The 22,497-nt window shown below is 36.4% G+C and overlaps 1 protein-coding gene across 1 annotated transcript in view; it reads left to right on the top strand.

The window, feature by feature from the left end:
* Positions 1 to 22,497, top strand: part of PLXDC2 (plexin domain containing 2) — a 253,345-nt gene that overhangs the window by 193,340 nt on the left and 37,508 nt on the right. The window contains exons 8-9 of the mRNA XM_058832909.1: positions 6,973 to 7,068; positions 7,996 to 8,077. Of these exons, the coding sequence (XP_058688892.1) occupies positions 6,973 to 7,068; positions 7,996 to 8,077 (178 nt within the window). The remainder of the gene's footprint in view (positions 1 to 6,972; positions 7,069 to 7,995; positions 8,078 to 22,497) is intronic.

The following is a 22,497-nucleotide window of genomic DNA, read 5'->3' as shown; positions in this document are numbered from 1 at the left end:
TATTAAATCAACTATGGATCTAGTCAATTACAGAAAAAGTGATATGATAGAATTGTTATTTTACTTTATTTGTTGGCTTCTTAAGACAACTGAAGAATATAAATTGTTGTTGGTCCCCAAAGAAGTATAACTACTAGTTCTAACTTACCTACTTTTTCAAAGATTTCTCCATCAAAAGAATCCAGTCTCCCTTTATGTTCATGGCTAGTTATTAAAAAACAAAAAAAAAAGCTGAAAACATCCCCTTCAAATAATACAAAAAAACTACAACAAACTCTTCTGCTTCATGTTTGAGCTCTGTCAGTTGTTTTTGAATATATTGTGCATTTGAAAAGGAAAGAGACATTAAGTGCAACACAAGCCTGTTTGAACAAATATATCCCCTCAATTTTTAAAAATGCTGAACATCTTTGGTGCCTTTTGTATGCTCAGTATTCTAAAATTGCAATATAACAGATCTAGTTTATTAGAGTAATTTCAGAACATTTAGAGCTATCAGATTTTTTTCAGCTGTATTGTCCAAAAGATTATTAATAACTTTTCTAATACTTCTGAAAGGTGAGTTCAAAAGCCAGGCAAACCTATTTCATTCTGAGGAGAGCAAAACATGCTTTTTGATCAGCCATTTCATATCAAAAGTGCATTTTAATGAGTGCTGAAAAGTACCCTCTTGAAGAGCCAAAAGCTAAAAGGAATGATTTTCTGAACTTTTTTAAATGAAGGAACTTGAGAATATCATACCTATTTTTATTAATATACTTCTTCATATAAAGACTTTGCAGTAATACCCCTTTTATCTGCCCCTGAAAGCATAGACACAAACACTTGTTCACCTCCTTATCTTTTAGGAGTTAGAGCATGGAAATGGGAGATTATTGGCAGGTAGCTTTATGCCTGTTTTGTTGGGTTTTTTTTGTTAATATATATTTCCTTGATCTGCTACTACTTCTTGCTTATAAACCCTGTCTTTATTTTCCACTTATAATAATATTGCATAATAATATATTTCAGATTAGCCAGTATTTTATATTTTATATCTAGATATAGATATGCCTGCATATACCCTAGAGGTGTTTTGGAATGAATGGTAATGTGTTAAGGGAAGTAAATTCCTGATTGACACCAAGGTTAACCTGATAATTCTGAGATTTGCATGACAGCAAAATGGCAAACTATGTCCTTTAATTAATTTCAGAGGAAAAGTTTCAGGTCTTTCCAGGTAATTCAAATGAAGTTCCAGGCTCTGGAGCTCTGCTGATGTGTAAGTTAGAGCGACCATCCTGATTTCTTCTTCTTCAGACAGGTTGAACACTTGCAAACTAATTATTTTTCCTTTGAAAAATGAGTGAGAAAGTTCTCTCACTGAAAAACAGTGAGAAAGTTTCATGGATGTCTTCCAGCTAGAAACATGATTGGTGATGACAAAGCTGAGAGCTTTACATATTCCTCCAGCAAGTCTTTTTTAAACACTTTCACTGCTTCAGGACCTTCGTTCCTTGCCCACCTTCCCTAGCCAGTTCCCTTTTATTTCTTGTTTATTTCTCTGCCATCCTTGTTATTCTGTTCTTTATCCTTCCTTCACTTGCCTGTGGTGTCCTTTTCTCTCCCTTCTGCAGACTCCCAAGATTCCTCTTTAACTTCATGACCATCTTTCTTCCCCTCCATTTTTCCTCTCCTTCAGGGTTACTGTGTTTCTCTCCTTTGTTTCAGTGTTCTTCCCTATTGTCTTTCAATTATCTTTTTGTTGTGCAAGAAGAAGAAATGAAAAAGCGCTTCCTGCAACACACTTTTGTATTTTAGCAATAAAAAACCCCACCAGAGAGCCTTCCCATATTGTGTTTGCTTTCCACAAATCCATGAAATACACTGGCAAAATGAAAGAGTGCCAGATTCAGGGGATCTACACAGTGAATTACCAGTCTTGCACTAAGAGATAATGGGTAGTAGGTTTGTCTCCACCATGAGACATACTTCTCAGTGATTTTGGCCTCTACTGTATTAGGTGCAGCTCTTTTAGGAAATCCATGCCTTGACAACTTAAACTTTAATCACACTGAAATTATTCAACAACACTGTGTACAGAAATGAAATTGTAGCTGAGCTATGTGTTAGTAATATTCCAGTTTCAGTGCAATTAGTGTCACTCAATATGTAGTGTAACTCAAGCATATAATTAAGTGACAACTCTGCATGTTGTAAATGTTTGCTCAAGATGTCTCACCACTTTGTTTACAGCAGTGAAGCCCCTGAAAATACCTTAGGATTACCTTCCTGAAGAATGAAAACCACTGGCCATTTATGCTCTGGTATCTATTTTACAAAGGTGCAGCACCACTTGGGAAATCACAAAGTCTGATTTCCTGATGCCTTACTGTCAGTGTTATCATTTACCTCTGTGCAAAATGGGCCCCAAAGTTATCACTCTAAAATCATAGTATTTATTCTTCTTTACACTAGTGTAACTAAACCCACAGAGCCAGGTGCTCCAGCCTTGAGTGTTTGTCTGCTGGTACAAAAGGGTTTATCCAGGCAGCTGGGCTCCTTGCACTAGATTTCTGATTCAGGAGTGTGCTGTTCATCTTTGGTAGCATGTCAATATTCCCAGGACTGGTACAAGTTGACCAAAATTTAAAATATTCTCATAGCTGACCACAGACAGGTCTCAGAGTGAGGCAGTTTGGTACACAGTGGGATTAGGGAATAAAGCAAGTTTTTCACACCTAGATCCTGTACTAGGAGCTCCTTAGCTGGCAACAGGCATTGGAATCAGGAAGGACACAGAGAGTTTAAAAGTAAATCATGTTTGGTAGGCACAGGGCATTGGAGAAGAACAACTCTTAGTACATTCATAAGATATATTCAGAGCCTACTTCACTGGTTTGCTTGATAATAGATTATACGTCCTGAAGTGCAGCTCCCAGGTTTAAAAGGATTTTTTTATTAATTTTTAAGAGAATGATAAAATTAATAAAATAAAGGAATCTGAATTTTTATCTAGATCTACATGTGTGTTATATTCAGTGGAGCAGTCGTGGAGGTGTTTGGATTACAGGCATTGGTGTTTGGTCCCAGTGTCAGTACCTCAAGAATTAATTAGTTATAACTGATAAATTTAGCAATATCAAGCTGTTAAAGAGCAGCTGCTTTGACATTCTGATTCCTTTACCTTTTGTGGTGACAGCAATCAGATATAGCAGGTTGACAGGTTTTATTCAGCCAGCAATGTTAAACAAGGTCCCTGTCAAGCAAAGTCAGTGGTTGTACAACATAGCAGCCGTGCCCCTCCCTTCTCTATGCCTTACATTTTCCACAAATTGCTTGCAGCTTGTTGGATATGTTTCATAAATTGTTTACTTCAAATTGACTTCTGCATAATCAAGTGAACCTCTCACCATTTGTGTTTTCTCTATCAGCAAGACTTAGAAGTGAAAGTATGGCTGTATGAATACATATGGCCTTGTTTAGCAGTTATTTCTGGATATATGGCTAATCCAAATTCCCTAGAAATCCTTCACTGACAAAGGTTTTTATTTGTGTGAGCACATATTTTAAAAACTCAGAATGACTTCTCCAGTATTTTCACATTTCACTATATTGCAGGTTAGAGCTGAGGAATGGTGTATGAGAGAAAGTGATTATGTAATGGAAAAGATACAGAGAGATTATGCATCTGCCAGACACATATTTAGAATGGTTTGCTATGAACTCCTGACCCTTCAGACATGTTAAAAAATCACTGGTGCTCTCCTGTCACTGCTCCCTCTCCAGAGTACTCTCCCTATCGAGTACCTTTAGTCAACTCTTGCAGTTCTGTTTCGTAGAGTACTTATATTCCATTATTTAGTTTAATACCACTGTGATAAAACTACATAGAATTATTTTGTCACAGCAGAATCTTGCAGATCTATAATTTACCAATCGATCACTTAATCCCTTGACAGGATTCTTTCAAATGGCCTTCTGACCCCCATGTTATATCTCTCAGCAATGAGGAACATGTTCTTACCTCAAGTAGTGTTCTCTTCAGGTGTTTCTGCTGGGACTGTACCTTTGGCCTGTGTTCAAAGATAGCACAAGTACATGCCATGAAAACAAACAAAAAACCAATCTGAACTATACTGTAAATTAAACCAAAAGGAAAAAAAAACTATAGTCCATTATTAAAAAATATATTAAAAGTTTTACCGTTTAGTTTAAAAGTTTTGTTTGAGAAACCTAGACTTGTAGAAATATAAAACATTTTCACGACTAGGAGAAGAATATACACATATTTTCTGAAATTCAGGACCAGGAATGTTACTTCAAAAGAATACAAAAGTCCTTTCCCTTTCCTCCCTTCCCTTCTAGACCTGATGTAACATTTCTTTATAGCAAAACACCTGCACATAGTGCTTAAATAATTATCAGTTACTGCATCAAGTTATTTCACTAGTTCCTGTCATGGTAAGGTCTGTACTGAGGTATACATGGGCTCATAAGCTCTTTGTAATTCTGCACTAGTACTTTCTTGTTAAAGAGCTAAATAGACAGCATAAGATGAACAAATTCCACCTGAGTGAAATGCAATGCCTGTCCTGGGTTGAAACAGGAATGTGTGTAGAGGTTAGGGGGAAAGCATGAGGGAAGAGCATTCATTTTCCTGTTTATCCTGTTGGGTTTAGTTTTTCTAAGCAATTTTGATAAGGGAAGCCAGCTCACAATTCAAAACGGGGAGAGTAAAGTGCATTTTGAAGACCTAAGTGTGGCATGTTTAAGTCATGCTTTCAAAAGAATCTACACCTGCATGTTTTTCTAGCCTGGTCAGACAGATAAACTTGAATGCCCACATTTCCAGCCACCTATCTGCAAGTATATATAAAGATGTTAGAAGGTGGCTATGCAAATACCTCTTAAATTTCTTATATTAGATAGATAGCCTCATATGGAAACTCAACACCTGTGGCTGACACAGTCATCTTTCTGAAGAAAAAGATCAAATTTGTCTGTCAGGCAGTGGGATTTAATAGAATGTTATGCTGTGTTATATGTTATGCTGAAATATGCATGATTAGATTTTTTAATATATATAACACACTTAATTCTCTTAAAAGTAATGTTTTTCAAAAATTTCATGCACTGGGTGAAGTATAAGTGCCTCTGCCCTGAATCTGGTTCTTACTGAGTCTTTGGAAAGGCAGAAGCTCCTTATTTCTTGTAAGCCCTGTAAGGAGCCTGTTAGGAAAAGTTCAGCATTAACAGGATTATAGCATACTAGTCTGTACCAGTACTGATGAGGTGCACTTCAAATAAAGTGTCGACACCCAGCATTTTATTTTAATAGTCAGGTATTCACTTGCCCTTTTTTTTTTTTTCTTTTTTTTTCTTTTTTTTTTTTTTTTACGGAATGTTAAAGATTTCTGTGGAAACAAATTACAGCCTTCAGCATTGGCAGGAGCTCACTTCACAGACATTTTACAATCTCTCTGATTGGGCTTTTAGGAGACTGACCATCCTGTGAGCATAAACCCCTTGCAGATGGTAAGAGATACTCCCTACCCAGCACGCAATTAACTTGGTCTTGAAATCTCTTTCTGTCCAGTGGGTCTGAAGGACACGGCTAAGGCATTTATTGGGGTAAATTTTGGCACCTGCGCGTAGCTGTCTTTTAACTAGCCAGAATGACTTTGTAGGTAACACATAAAACTAGTTCAATTATAGGTTAATTTCATAATAAAAGAGAATTTTGTTATCTGGAGGGGTGAAGTCATAGCAAAGCTTCAAATAAATTGCAAGAAGTGGTTGGCAACGGTGCTGATTTGGAGCTAAATGGAAATATTATTGCCTGAAAGTGAGACACTGCCTACTTGTCCCTGAGAGCTAATGAGGTAAGAGAGGGCAGAAAAGCTGCTTCCTCAAGCAACAAGGTGTCCCCTAATCCATACAGGACTGACAACATAGCAGACCTGCAAAGACTGAGTTTGTGACTGTCTACAAGTCCCTTTTCTTCTATTACATGAAGACTCAGAGTGATCATTGGCGTGGGTAACCTGTTAGTCCTTTGTATGTAACCCTGATACCTCTCTGGAATGATTGCAAACAGACAGTGATTTTATCCAGGTCTTATTTCAGTTAGTTTAGCAGACCTTCAAAAAGAACATAAATACAAAACCAGCACACCAGAAAGCTGTCATTTTTGTGTTATAGGCTGTACTTTTAATTTTCAAATATACAAGCTCACCAGTCTATATTGCAACTGTATATATAAAATCTGGAATTTTCAGAACTCATTATAGGATATTGTTCTGGGAAGTAGTGCGTGATTTTTTCACGTTTACCTTGTGCTGGGGCCTTACAACTGCTTGTGAGTTCAAAGCCCTTAAGAACAGCACGTTGGTTATATTGAATTTCTGCTTTGAGAAACTCAGGTGCAGTCAGCCTGTGTAAAAATTATGCATAATGGCTGTTTAGGAAGATTGTCTTCTTTCAAACAATGTTATAATATGAAAATATATTCTAGTACACTTAGATGTGAGCCATCTTGTAGCTAAAAAATTTGATTAAGCAATGAAATCAGTTTTGTTTGCACATCTTGGCAATAACTGACAAAGTGAGCATATATAACATTTCTCTCAAGTCTGTAAACTGAGAAAAATGTCTTAGGAAAGTAAGCATTTGAAATATACCTAAAATGTCTGACAGTATGCTCTCTAGAATTTCTGCTTAAATCAATGACTAAGATGCTTGAGAGCACACTCAGCATTTTCATAATTCTTTGCCAGGAGAAGTATCTTTTCTGTCAGTTCTGAGGGGTTCTCCACTGAAAAATTCTCTATATGTTATTTTGTGATATTCAAAGTTAAAAATATATTCTTGAGAAAAATTGTTGCCATATGTGCACCTGAACAACAGTGTGCATTCATTACATCCATTATTTTTCACAATCTAAAGACTGCAAAATAAGAAAATATGATTTCTTTTTCTCTGTCCTGTTAGATGTCCGCAGAAGAACAATTTATGAATACCACAGGGTGGAGCTACAGATGTCAAAGATTACCAATCTCTCAGCTGTCGAAATGATACCTCTTCCAAGTAAGTAAAACGTTACATAAAAAGGAGCCAGATCTAGAAAGCATCTATCTCCCTCTCCCTCCCAGCAACACATACACAATTCCAAATATTTTGTTTTATCTGTGGACTTGGAATCATAAACAGATTCATTTATCGTCTCCTAGATTCCCATATGGATGATGCATTATCCTTTTCATCCTCATGTGTCTCAAGTTAGTTTATAGGTATATAGCTCCCAGTAGGTTTTGAATGAAATTTGTGCCAAATCATTTTTTCAGAAGAATGATTATATTGCATTTAAATGCGTTACCTCAAGAAAAAAAAAAGAACAGTTTTCATGCTTGCAATGCAAACATCCATTCTTCTGTGTACTGTAGATCACATCACAAAACCATATCCCCAAACAAATGGCTCAAAATATTTTGCAGTTGATCTGGCTCTTTTTTCCAAGGTAAAACTGCCTTGCTTAGAAATCTTGGGGTTTAAAATGCCAGCTGTACTACTGTAAAAATAATAGAAACATGTATTTATCTCTTTTTTTAATCCTGTTATAGTTCTTGCACATTTTTCTGTCAGTCTTATTATCTGCTTATATCTGAATTTTAGCAACACCGAAGAACAGTGGAGCTAGGGTAGAAAGAGATTTAAGGAAATACTTAATATTGAGCAAAAGGATAAAAATTTAGGAACAAGGCTGAGTGAACAGATGTGGAAGTAGAAATAAATTTACAAATGGAATACAAATGGGATACCATAGATGAAATGTATTTTTTTGTATGCAATTGTGCAAAGCATTGCAATAGGCCGGGTTCAGGGTCTCATTTCAGACATGTGTGAAGCTGTTGACTTCCTAAATATATATTATCAGAAGATGTATTCTTCTTTTGGGCTTTTTATGTGAGATATATATGAGACTAACGTAATAATTCTTGTTTATTTACATCCCAGCTTGTCTCCAGTTTACCAGCTGTGGTCCCTGTGTCACTGCCCAGATTGGTTTCAACTGCAGCTGGTGCAGTAAACTCCAAAGGTAGAGAAAATAATTTATTCTTTTTATGTGGGTATTGAGCTGTGCTCACAGGCTATCCAAAACCATTGCCTACAGGTTATTCAGCATTAAAGGGTGTTATATTTGGGTTTCTATATATGCATTCACATGAACATAAATCTCAAGTGTGATCACTAGTAGCACGTTATTGTCACATTTCACTTCAAAAATTAGGCAAGAATAGTCAAAACAGTTGACTTGTGAGTTAAGCTTTTCCTCTTATTTCTTCAGTCATACTTTAAAATCCTTTTGAAGTAGAAAAATAAGAAGAGATCATAATAAAAATCGTATTTTCTCCCTGCATCACTGGCTTCATCAAAATTAATTTAACACCATGGAGTTGCAAGGTGTTAATGTAACTGTAAAAACTTCCTTGTTAACAGCAGGGAGACCAACACATCCAAACAGTCAGAGTACTTTGCTTTTTAACCTGTCATTACACTTAGTGGGTGTGTTGGGTCTCCTCAGCCTCTCAGGGACACGTGGACAAAGTCAAGTCCTCGTGGCAGGAGTGATTTAGAATGTGGAGCAGCTGAAGCACAGCCAGCAAAATGGAAACTCTGCAACTGCAGCTTTTCAAAAAGTTTTTCACTCACCGACCTTCATGACAAATTTAATGCCAGCTCTCTGAAACAAAATGCAGTATCATAATGGATATTTATTGTTGCTGTACTCTTCAGCTCTAGTGATTAGGTTAGGAAATACTTTGTATGAAATGGATGTATACTGAAACAAGAAAAGGTAATTAACATTCTAAAATAGTGCAATATTTTGACACCATGTTGAAAAACTGGTAAATAGCTGAAGAACACAGCACAGAATTAGGAAATTGGGGTTTTTTGTGTTTTCTTATGCTGCAACTACATGTAGTAAGTCACTTAAAAAGTAACTCTGTTACCCATTTTTCTTGCAAAAACCTTTTTAGTGGAATTAGAACTAAGATGAATCAAGTAATAGAAAACATACTAAATCTATTCAAGAGTACTAATACTTCTAGAAAACTGTTCCAAGCAAGCATGAACAGTTCTTTGCTGCCTTACTGGTTCCTTGCTCTCAGCATTGCTTCATTCTCCTTCCATCAATAGATGCTGTAGCACTGAGTTTCTGTTTGCTTTGGTTTGAGCAAGGCCTGTTGCTTTGTGGCCTGTGTTCTCATTTTTGTTTGGATAAACTTAATTATATTGCAAAATCCATACCTCTTGTGAAGAACAGGCAAACCTTCAGATCCTTTTTGTTTTTCTGTAGTTTCCAAACACCTGAGTTTCCTGAGTTCTGAAACTGCTGAAAAATCTGTTTTGCTTACTGAGGCACAAATTCACTGTGTAGAACTAAGTTTTATTTAACTCAAAACTCTACCAGGAGCAGAACAAGGCATGTAGCCACACTGTGTTTCCTTCTGCTCATTTAGGAGCATTTGTGGCTGTCCCCTCACAAATGGCAAGGTGTAATTTACTGCTGAAAAATACGCAGTCTGAACACATCTATTTCTATTCAATTAAAGTTTGAAGGAAGAAAACCTTGCTTTTTGTTTTGCATGTGGAGATCAAAGATGAGCCTACTGTGAGGTACTCCTGCACTGTTTCCCAAAATCAGCTGTCTCCACATGATTGTGCTTTTGACAAGTTGCAGCAGGTAGACTTAGCTTTATTGCTTTTAATTAGGCCATTACTGACAGTAGTGAGACTGTCACTTCATGCAGGTTGTCTTTGGACATTGTTTGACTACCAGCAAAAGCAGGAACTGGAGAGGATTCCTTAGAAAAAGGATGGATACTGAAAAGGAAACTAAGAATATGCTTCTACCTGGGAATTTCAGTAGTTTAACGAAAGTCATACATACAGTTTTTATCTGTCAAGATGAACAGTATTAATTCATGTTTTAGCAAATGGAGAATTGTGTAGATAGTCATAAAATAGCTCAGAATGGAAAAGGTCATCAAGAGTAACCTCTCACTCAAAGCAGGGGCAGCTGTGAGATCAAACCGTTTTCATCATGACTTTGTTTATCTAGGGCTTGGCCACAGAGGATGTGGTCCAGTCCCCAGAGCACCTTACACAGGATTTTACACCTATCTGTTAGCTTGCTGTTTGCTCTGGAAACATGGCTTTGGTGGATGTCTGTGTCAGGCCTTGTTGTCTTTCTTGGCCACTCTTCTCCAGTTTCAGAAATGAGCAATTTCAACTATTTCGTCTCTATTGAGAAAGAGATCTAAAATAATAAATGGTAAAATATTTTGTGAAAAGAGTCAGCTTGCTTTCCAAAATATGGAAATTGAATATTTATTTGGTTACACTGCAGGATTATTGTGATGAGGAATCATTCTGTCCCAGAAATTTGAAAGTTTTCTAACACTCTCTGGACTTCTAGTCTAGTGCCTCTTTTCTTTTACCTTGCTCCTTCTCAGCATGTGTATTCATTTTCAAGAGATACAAAATAAAAATTCTTATTCCATCTCAGTGGCAATGTCTGGTTCAAAGGAGAGTGCTCAGAATCATTTGCTTCAGTACCACATTGTGGTTTTGTTCCCCTCAAACCAAATTTGCTGTGTTAAAATGTTCTTTTTGCATGAGATAAAGAAGCATTTCCTCAACAAGAAAATCTAATAGTCTGGTTAAAAATCATAAAGGATGGAAAGTTGTTAATTCCTATCTCACAGTCCTTCAGCTTTTCCTGTATGTCTCTGCTCTTCACTCACCAGCCCTATAAATCAATGGAGCCTTTTATCTCCTGTTATGATATACATTGCTCTGCTGCAGTAAGATAAAATCAGCCTGAAAAAACAAGGGCAAAGCATCCCGTGAAGTATTATTAACTTAGACATTTCAGAAGTGCCTAGAGGACAAAGAAATTAATATTTACAGTCCACTTTTAAATGTGTGCTCATAGGGTTTTTTGAAGTAGGAGGAATGCTTAGGCACAAAACCTGAGTAATGCTGCTCAGGAACAAATCTGACTGGACACACTGGTCCAAAACTGCCTTTCTTATCTGTAGGCAAATCCCATAGTGGGGAAGCCAATTAGTCTTTGTTGCAAAAGCCTGAGGAAGGCTTTGAGCTGGCAGTGACGGGTTTCAATGTATCAATAGCCTCCCAACCGACCTAGCACTCAGATTTTTGCAGAGAGAGAACGTTTGTTTGCTTCTGAGGGCACTGACAGGTGGTGAGGGTCAGATATGCCTGGAATACACAGAGATGTTCTTTCCGTGGTGCCACAGTAGTACTTTGGTGCTCTAAACTGAGATATTCTTGAGTAGACACACTTCCATGTGGGTAACAATCCTACACATATCCATTGCAAAACACACCCTTTTTTCTCAGGAACTTACTACCCCATTTAGCCAGAGAAACATTACTACCAGTTACATCATCTTGCATATCATTTTTTTCCTTGCATTAGATTTAATCCACGTATTGAATCATTCACACAGCAAAGTACAGTTTTTTGGGGGAAAAAAACCCAAACTTTATGTAAAACTCTTAACTGCAGAAGGAAAACTGTCCAGTGGGACCATTGCAGAAAAACTTTACTCCCCCATGTGGGCAATCTGTGTTGGAATGAAAACAGCTTTATCCTACAACAGTGAGTTGTTTCCTACCTGTAATTTCAGCCCAGCTGCTGTGTGAGCTCTGCAATGGTTGTAGAGGCAGCTTCATTTTGGATGTGACTGAGGGTGTTTAAATCAACATTAGTTCTTTCATAAGGGGTCATCAAACCATCCACTCTGAAATCCAGTATGATGTGTGTCACACAGTGTTTTCATGACTGAAGCAAAGGTACATCATTTTTCTTTGACTTCAGCAGACGGAGGATCCCCCTAGGAGCTAATTTCTTTTGAAACTTCATGTATTTCATAACTGTTTCACAAGTAAAACTATTTGAAAGGAGATTAACTATAAATATGTAAGCTAAGATTGTATTCTAACTTTCTCCAACACAAGTATCCATGTCTACAAACCAACACAAGTATCCATGTCTGAAACATTTTAGCATCTATCCTATGGTGATGTCCAGTGGCTGAAATGTGGTTCATTTGCCCTTCGTTATCTCTGACTTCCTGACATGTAAAAATTGGGAGAATTCATTAATGTCAGATTTGTTTATATCATCTTCTTATGCATCTGAAAATGTTTTTGTACTCTAGGCATGTGGTATAGACTTCACATTAGAGATGTCATTTCTAGGAAAGTTTTTGGAAACTTTAAGACCACTTTGCTGTTATTTTATAGCGTCAGTTTGTACAACTTACTTGCAAACACTAAAATAATGAGTTCCCTTGAAAATATTTGAAGTTTATTGTCCAATAAATAACAATTCCCTAGTTATTGATGTTTTTATTTTCATAAACTTCAGGAAAGTCTCAGAGTTGGGCAGTGAAATGAAACTGATATTCCAGTGTTTTCAGAAATAAGCAGACAAAGAGCACATTCCTGCAATCTGTGCATTCTGGAGACTCAGGCTATGAATGTCTCATGCTTCACTTCATCAATACAGGATAAAAGCATCTCCCAGTACCTGCGACATCAGTCAGGTTTGGTGTGGTACCCCAACACTGAAGGCAGGGAACTGGAGTGCTGTAGTACTAAGGGCAGGAGCTGTAAACAGTTTAGATGATAGCTTTACTCAGCTGTCACTGTTGGTATATATATATTCAAATTTTTAATCCTCGAAACTGTCTGCCTTATGCCAGGGGCACCCAAATGCCTAAAAGGATCCACAAGGATGCTTTGCTTGCAGACTCAATTAGGTATTCAAGGGAAGTTATACAGAATAAGAGAGCAGTACTAAAAGCATCTTTTTACCAAATTCTGGACTTAAGTATCTAGGACCAAATAATCTCTAAGGGTCCAACACTTTGTATGAGAAAAAAATCTTCAGAAGAGTCTAAGCAGGGCTCAGCAGTGGAATCCCCCATGTGGCCCCATGAGGCTTCATGTGACAGTGCCTTTACACAGCAGTCTGTCAGTGATCAGAGAACCCCCAGAGGCACAGGAGATGAGTGAATATTGATCCTCTGAAAACAAGTCACCCCTGAAGAACAGCCCATTAGATGTGGAGGTGTGTAAGCCTGAACACTGAAACTTCCTTGCAAGTCTGCAGCTCAGACCAGCTCCACTATCCTCAGTCAGTCCTGGCTCCCTGGAGACTCAGGGTTAGCTCTGGGCACTGCTCTCCAGACAGTCCTGCTGGGAACTTATCTAGATCTGAAAAGAAGTGAGATTTTGCACTCTTATCCTTAAGAGTCCCTGTTTTCCAGGGTATGCATTGAATAATGTGGTTTGAAATCATACCAGTTTATGGTATTGACCCACAGAGTGCAAGGCCCCAGTTTGAAAAGTGCCCTGAAAAGAGACTGTACAAATTCCAGGACTTTCTGAGTGCCGTGATGAGCCAGGACACTCCATGCATTTTAGGGTGTCATACTGCCCTTGTGCATATGCACAGCTCCCAAAGCATCTTATACTCTAAAAGCAATCCTGAGCTAAAAAAAAAATGAAATAATCCCATTTGTGGTGAATTTTACTTCAGTGCTTAATCCTGTGTGCCAGCAATAGCACTAGTTGTGTAAATGAACAGGTTATAGTTGGGGTTTATGGAATGTGTTCTGAGCAAAGTGAAAAATCAGAAATGTGTCTGGGAGTAGTAGTAATAATGTGATTTAAGGATTGATACTTCTAATCTTTTATTATGATAATCACTATTCCCATCTAAGCAGGTAATAAAGAAACAAACTGTTTCGCATTCCATGCTGATTAGCTGGAAAGCAGTGAAGGGAGAATCTTTAGGCACCTGTATTTTTTAAGAAAACATGTTACAGTTGAAATATGAAGTGACAGTTTTAAATACTGCCCTTATGGTAATTGAAATAAAAAATAATTCCTATTACTTGTCTTCTGGACTTCTGGATATGTTTGAAATGTCTTTTTTTCCTTCGTCCTCTAGAAGGGAATTGGAAACATGTTTATGTGAGTAACATGTAAATGTGAGTTTATGTCTGGAAATTTTTAGTATCAGATAGAAGAAAAGGATTATGGTTTCTGTTGGTCTGTATATCCCAATTGACAAGACCAGTTTTCATTTTAAAAAGTGTTGATTCAAACATTGTAGTATTTATAAGTAACAGTCTTATGTAACCTAAAATATTTATCAGCTGAGCAAAGCACCTTCCCTACAGAATTTATAAGACCATAAAAACAATTACTGTTCTATCTGACTAGAGAAGCTGCTGGATTTACAAAAGGAAATTAAATCCAAATAAGAAACACGTAGCTTATTTAATATCTACATTTTCCTTAGCTTTTATTGGATGGCTGACACCACAACAAGGGTTATAGGCTGGAGAGCAGGGAAAGGCAAACCATATCTCTCAGCTTTGTGTCCTGTGCTAACCTGCTGAGGTTAACCCCACTGTCTGTGTCATTGGTGAAGATATTAAGCAGCACTGGTCCCAGGACAGACCCCTGAGGGATCTCTTGTCACTGATCTCCATCGGGACAGGGATCCTTTGCCCACTGCTTTGCTCCCATGATGCAAACATCTCACCTGTTCCTCATTCACTACACCATCCAACCCCCAAACCTCTATCTCTCCTGTTTAGAGAGGGATGTTGTGGGGAGCTGTGCCCGAGGCCTTACAAAATTCCAGATAGGTGACATCCACTGACCTTCCCTTCTCCTGATGTTATCACTCCATCATAAAGCCTCAAGGTTGGTTCAAAATGCTGACTTTTAAATACTTCCTCATTTTAACTACTTGAAGGGTTTTGTGTGTTTTTTGGATTGCTTTAGGAATATTTCATAGTTCAGTAGCAAATTAAAAGATGGGAGGAAGACTAGCTGGTCTATACTCAGGCTAATTTTATCCAAACACTATTTAACTGCCAGTAGTGTTCTGTTATTATAAAATTGGTCAGAATACCTTAGCCATTAAAATAAAAACAAGCAAAAAACCCAAACAAACAAGCAACAACAACAAAAAGAAAATAAAAATAAGAAAGCATTTCTATGGATTAAGTGAACCACCAGAGGGAGCATATATAATCCAATCGATGTAATAGTTTCATATATAAATTACAAGGAAAATCTCATTTTAGATGTTTTTGAAAGGCTAGAGGTTTAAAAGATAGTGTATTCTGTTAAATATATTCCATTCTATCACTGTCTGACTTCATGAATTTCCTGATCATACCCCTGCTTCAGCCAAAGCAAAAAAAATGTGCCTGGATTCTGGATGCTTGTATGCCACTACAGCTGGAGGAGTTTTCTAAGAAAATATAGCTGAGTCCAAACACGTGTGTCTTAACAATCAGATTGTTGAATTAGATCACATTTACCCTGCAATAAATGAAAAATAATGACAGTACTGTTTTTCTAACCTGTATACAGGGTTTTTTTCCAATTAGGAAGCAATCATATTGCAGACCTGAGAATCAGAAAGTATGGCCATTTGTCAGAGTTTGCTGTAAAATGCAACATATTTTTCTTTTCTTTTAAAAGTTGCTTTGAGCCAGTAATTGATCTTTTTAATCAAGTGCAACAAATGTATCAAGAATGAATGTGTAAATTGGTCAGCCCTGATGCATTACTGATAGGAACTATACAATAAGTATATATATATATATATATAAAGTATATATCTATAAGTATATATATATATATATATATAAAGTATATATCTATACTTTATTGAGCAGCAAATTGCTCCACACCCAACTTCTTCAAATACTTTCCAAGGTGCTTGCTCTTAATTTGACAAGCTAGTTTGCCCTCATGCACTGCAATAAACTGTATGGAAATTAGCATCCAATAATTAAGAATTTTGCATGCATGGCAGCCTGATGGGACTAAAGCAAGAAAAGGCAGTGGCACAAAAGTGTTTAATGAACAAAGCATTTTCCTAAACCAGAATGAGCTCAGTGATTGTATTGTTTGATGAAAAATGCCTCACAAGATTAGAGTAATAGATATTCTCAAGTGGGATGGCAGTTCTGTTTAGAAGAGAGCGTTAACTTCAGTGACGCTGTAGGTACACTTAAAAATAATGGTAAAGATGTACATAACAGTACAATGCAAAGTACTGTTAAGGAATGTAAATGATCCTGAGCTCACAACATGTTTTTATTGAAAGTTAGCCTGCAGCCAGAGGAGTTTGCAATTCACTGAGTATCTCACATGGATAAATAGAAGATTACTATGCCTTTCTACATTTTTTGTAAGTTGGTGGAATTTGATAGTAGCTGGAGTCAGCCGAATTATTGTGGAATTTCTGTAAATCCCTCAAGCACAAATTGTCTGGGATAATTCCTATGATTAATACTAATAAACTAAAAATCTCAGTCTCTGAGCAGAGACTCAGTGAACATGCACTAGCTCTCAGGGGCCTAGTACAAGTCAGTGCAGGACCAGACCATTCATTCCCCAAGTTTCTTTTCTCCCCACATTCTTCTGCAGTGTACTCACTGATGTTCTCAGCACCTCCATAAAATTATCCTGATCCTAATATTAATAGATTTGCCATCTAACCAAGTGAATTTGAATCCTGCTTTCATACAGGAAATAGCCAGTTTTCTTGCAGCTGTAGCATTAGTCACACATATACGTACCTTGCTTTGCTTTTCTGAGTAACTCAGAACAGCATGAGGACAACAGTTATGCTCATAACTGATGCAGATTTTTAAGAAGTTCAAGAAGGGTTATAGAACTTTAAATTATTTGTAGAAAAGGACCAGAAGATTGCTACAATTCTCATTAGTATGAAATCCTAGTATTTCTGTTAAAATATTTTCTATAAAAACCTGGACCTGAAATGGGGAAGCATTTTGGCAATTCTTAATCTAGAGGTAAACACAGTGATTAATTTAAGACACCTCACTCACACTATTAATATTCTATATACCTGTTTCTTACAATATCATTTGCCTTTCAAAATTTGAAATTGTTTTCACTAACTAGATGTTTACAGTAACATCCTTTGCCAGAGTTGTTGCTGTGTCTTCTGGAGCTTAGAGATACTGTTCATTATCCACTGTGCAGGTTTCTTGATACGCAGTTTTGTATCACAGCTTGCACAAGACATAGATGTCACAGTTAATATGCAAAGGACCACTGCCTGGACCGTTCTAAAACCTTAATGAAAAGTCTGTCTCATGTACTGTCTATTGCCAAATATATGACATTCCTAAGGTAGTTTTTTATAAATGCAGGAAATAGTTATCAAAGATACAGAGGACTTAAATCTCATTGAAAGGAGGTATAGAAGACATCCCCCTGTTATATATACCTTGGATAGTACTTAATTTTGCTGATTAATTAAGAAAGAAGATGACAATATCTGTATTTCATTTCCATGTTTTAAATACACAGGTGCACCTAAGACACCATAATAGAAAAATAGGTACTAGTACAATTCTTTTCTGTAGAACCTTCTGTTACAATATTTTTTAAATACTAGTAACATTTTATTCTTCATTTATTTCATTAGAACAATAAGACAAAGCCCACCACAGTCTTGGATGAACCATCTAGAACTACAATTTCTGTGCCAGTCATAAATCTTTCAAATCACAAGAGAGCTTAGTACAAACTTAATTCCTCATTGTTTGTTTATCCTGAGCATGATAGCCATTCCAGTGGGCACTGCCATTAGAGAGCCATTTCCTCTGGGATTAAACTTCGGGGTTTTTCTGACAGAACTGTGCCAATTCACATGTTCATTAATTCAGTCACATTGCAGCCCAAAATTCTTTTCAGTTTGGTTTCATTTTCATCTGTTCATTTCTTACATTAATAGATAAGTTTGAATTCAAACAAATTCCTATTTGATTGCAGAAAGGTGACTCTCGCCCATGAAAGGGCTCCACAGATGCCTTATGATGCAATTTATCCATATCCTAGACATTCTAAGAACCTTGACTCGGGCTTCTATTCATCATTCTCTGTGTGATAGGCTCTCACTCTCTTGTGGGTTCCTACAACAGACATTATTGACTTTCTGATGCTCAAACGCTCATCTACCATAACTCTTGGGCTTTAATTGTACAATACAAGGAATCCAAAGGAAATTAAAATTAAAATTTAAAATAAAACAGACTTTTCTGATGACAAATCAAAAGACTTATACTTAGCAACACTTCATTAAATAAATTGTAATACAAAGTGGTTAGCATAATTTTCATAATACATGAATTGTGAAATGTGAAATACAGGTAGATGATGAATAGATGAATACAGAACACAAATGAGAAAAAATAAAAAATAGACTGCTTAAAAAATACTGAGAGGGAGGTTACCACAGAAGGCAAAAACTGTACCTGCTTTATCTGCATTCAGAGAAAGAGCTTCAAGAAGGTTTTGACATCTTCAGATTGGCACCACTGCTGTATGAACCCACATTCACAGACAGAGGAACGTAGTCAGGGTCACAAACTTCTCATTGGTTGTCCCACTGTAATGTATTGTACCAAAAAACAATGAGATAATTTAATATCATGTCTAAAGCATCATTTCTACTGTACTCAGGTAATCTTCTTGACACTCAGGCTGTTTCTCCCATTTCTTATCGTGGGTAAAGTCCTAAATTATATCTTTTTCACAACTCTGAGATTTTCTACATTTTCCTTAACCTAACTAACATTAATTTGCAAGTGTTATCTTTATTTGCTAAACTACTGATATTTTTATCCAGTTCTCTCTCTGTTGACTATCATGTATAGTTCTTTATACTGTTTTGTGCTAACTACTATTCCTGTGCTACTGGAAGAGTCATAAGTGAGCTGACTGTCTTCCACTAATGAAAAGAGTGGATTCTAAAATAGTTCATGATCACTGCTCTAGCCAAATATGGCAGGATATATGTTTTGACTTTGAACATATTAGAACTTCAAAATTCTAGTATGAAAGCTAAAGGGGAAAAAAACTAGTAGGTTTTTTTTAGGTTCATAGTTTCTCAAGAGCTCTTAGGCCCCACAACAGCAGTTTCTGAGCCAAATATATAAATAAGCTGCTCCTGATGAAACTAATTAGTTTTTCTAGTCCTAAATGAATTTGTAATCAAAAAAAGATAGGATAACAGGATAGTTTCATTATCCATCATTGCTCAATTTTGCAATGTTTTTATTCATTGCTGTACATAGAGCAGTGCTACTGCTATTTTGCATTATATCTTATCTTCTCTTCCAATGGCCTGAAATAAATCAGCTTTACTGCTTACAACAGATGAACAAATTGGACATTTTTTTCTGTCAAAAATGATGTATTAGAAAATGCACAAATTTGGCCAACCCAAGTTTTATGACTTTAGGATGATTTTTCACATAAGTTCAGCTACAGAAAGGGTTTGTAAATGGATTAGTAAAAATAATGATTGTGCAGTAGGTTAATTCTGTCTTGTAGACCCTCTCAGGGGAATAATTTAGTGGGGAACAATTAGATTTCTTTCCTTTCATGTCTGAGATAAACTTAATTTGTGGTTCCAAACTGCTTCCTTGATTACCAGAGAATGGTATGTTCCAATAAATTACTTGCTAAGTACCTTTTATTAAATATTTGAATGTTCATAAGACTATCTTTCAGAAGGCACATACCACCTACCCATTGCAGCCTAAATTGTTGGCCTAGATAATAATTTTCTCAGCTGGTCTCCTTCTTATTTCAAGTGTTTAAAAAAAGAAAAATCAAATAACAGAAACTGAAAACAAAGCATTTCAGGAATGTCAAAACTCAGGGCACAACTGTGGAAACATCAGCCCAGATTATCACACCTGACTCTAGGATAATTTTTAGGATGAATGTTAATCTCCTTTTTTGGAAGCATTAGATTTTTTTTCCTTTCATATAAGCATCCAATCTATTGCATTACTATGAAGAAATCTATCTTACACCAAATTTTTTATGATCACTCTTAATTTAATTTGTTAATATTACAAGGGAAATATAAAAAAGGGTAAAAAAATAAATAAAATAAGTAAAGTGATTTTTAAAGTAATCAACCGAGATTTTTTTTAATGGAAAGCTTTTGCACTTTATCAAATTTTCTTTTTCTCATGTTTCATAGAAATATAATGCAGAATTACAATGCCCCAGTCACTTGTACAAGCATAGTTCATCTTCTCATACAATGAATCTTTTTACATATTATTGCAAATTAAACACAGCCTGGGAAGCTTCCTGGGCATTGTAAAAAAAACTGTCTGTGCCACTAAAACAGTTGAGATGTTTCCTGGTGTGATTTCAGTCCATGCCCACGAGCACTGTCCAGAACAGTTCCCAGGCATGGTGCAGGAACTGGGCTGTTCCAAGGGTTATTCCCAGATGGTTATTTATGTGCAGCCTCCTCCTTTTCAAGGCTGAGAGAGTTTGCTTGCTCAGGCATAGGCCATTGTGTGCCTGCAGTCTGCAGTGCCAAAGAACATTTCTGGGCATGCCTATTGTACTGGTATAGACAGAATGATCACAGTTGTCTTAATTGCTTTCCAGAACCTCTTATGGTTGCACTACTCAATATAAACTGAGCATCACTGAGATCATACTTGCCTCATAGCCTCCTAGATATCATTCTATAATAAAGTACCATGAATGAAAAGTCTCTTTTTTTATCATATTTTAAATTTTACATATTACTAAACACATTTTCCTATGTAATTTTTTCAAAAATTTTTATTTAAACAAATCTGAAATTCATATGTCTCTTCGTAAATTTTGGATTATCTGAGGTTAGGACCTACTAAAGCAAACTGCTCCATTTCTCAACATAGTCTTCTGATTTTTTATAGCATATAAATTTCTCAGTCTTTCCAATCACATAAACTGAGGGACTCTCTAACATGTCCTTGTAGAAAATATTCCCAACTTCAGGGAAATAAATGAGATTTTATCAGTATTCTTCCTTAAATGTCATCTTTAGTTCCCCCTCTATTCAGATCTATTAACTCTTCTAATATTTGCATTATCATAGTGCATTAATGAAATCACTGGATATCACAAACAATATCAAAATGTACCAATGATTAAGAAACTGAGGAGCCCCTACTGGTTTGTAATTCTTTTGTAATCTCTTTTGGTGACTCTTCCTGCTCAATGTTCACTTCAGAATTGGACTCACTTTTAGAATAAAAAATGAGATACTATTAAGATGTTAGTTTGGGAAATTACTGTCTGAACTTTAAAGTTTCTTTGAACATAACCAGTTACAAGATGATTCATATCCTTCCTTGTTTTGCTCTCTATCTGAAGAGTTCACTGAGTTTTAACAGAAAATGTTTTTCTTAGCCCTAATTCACATTCCTTTACAAATATATAAACGCTGGATTATTCAGAGTGAGTTTAGCACTCCATGTCTCCTTTGCCTGTCATAGCTCCTTTGAGTTCTTACTCTTTTTAGAATTGTGAATGAGGTCTAGCAGGAACAGTAACCCAGCACTAACCAAACCATTGCTGCAATTCTCCTTCTAGCAGCTCAGATGCTGATGCCCACTAGTTCTGACTCAGCCATGGTGTTCACTGTATGATTACTGGGGCTTCATGTGTGATAACAGGCATGTGCACAGCCCTATTCATACCATCTCTAGCCACCAGGTCACTTTTTTCCTCTCACAAAGACTCTACTAGTTGTTAATGTTATCAGTGTGAGTTTTTTTAAAGGATTAAAATCCCTGTTAAAGTACCTGAATAAAAAATAGAGCATGGGCAATGTGTGAATGAGATCTGTGCCTTGGTATGCACCACATGAGACTTGATGTTTTTCAGTTTAATTCCCAGTTCTACCATTCATATGTCTGTGGGTACTGTTTGAAACACAGAAGCTGTGAAATAATGCATGCTCATCTATTTTTCAGAAAATCTGGCCTTAATTCTAGGTTCTGTTACAAATTCTGTGTTATCTCAGCTGATCATTTCATGTCTCCTATGTTCTGTTTTCTTATCTTTAAAGTGGAAAATTAAATATTTTCTCTAAAGGCAACTTTCATATTTTTATTTTTAAAATGAGACTAAATCAATGGATATGCAACACTTACTATACTTCTGAGATATTGTCAGTGTCAGCAGAATATTCAAAGAAAGAAAATAATGCAATCATGTTAAAAAGAAGGGCTAAATTGTCCTTGTTAGGATCACTAACCAGAATGTAAAGTACATCCAGTAGTACTTCAGAGCTCTTTGCCTCGAACCCTGAGAAATTACTTGTGATGCCAAATGTAACAATGGCAACAGATCAGAATTCTCTGCTAAATTCTGTTGCTATTCGGTCTTTATACCCACTTTTTGCAGGTACAAATGTACAAAGTCAAAGCAGTGGAGAGTGTAATCTAGTATGAGGGACTAATCTCAGTGTGGCTCCTTCCCAAAGAGCACATTTGATATAAATTTCTGCTGATTCTGTTGGAAATTCTGATACCATAATCTCATAAA

This window comes from Poecile atricapillus, chromosome 2, assembly GCF_030490865.1.
Source record: "Poecile atricapillus isolate bPoeAtr1 chromosome 2, bPoeAtr1.hap1, whole genome shotgun sequence".
Lineage (NCBI taxonomy): Eukaryota > Metazoa > Chordata > Aves > Passeriformes > Paridae > Poecile > Poecile atricapillus.
The sequence above is the reverse complement of the archived record's forward strand: the minus strand, read 5'-3'. Positions and strand labels throughout refer to the sequence as shown.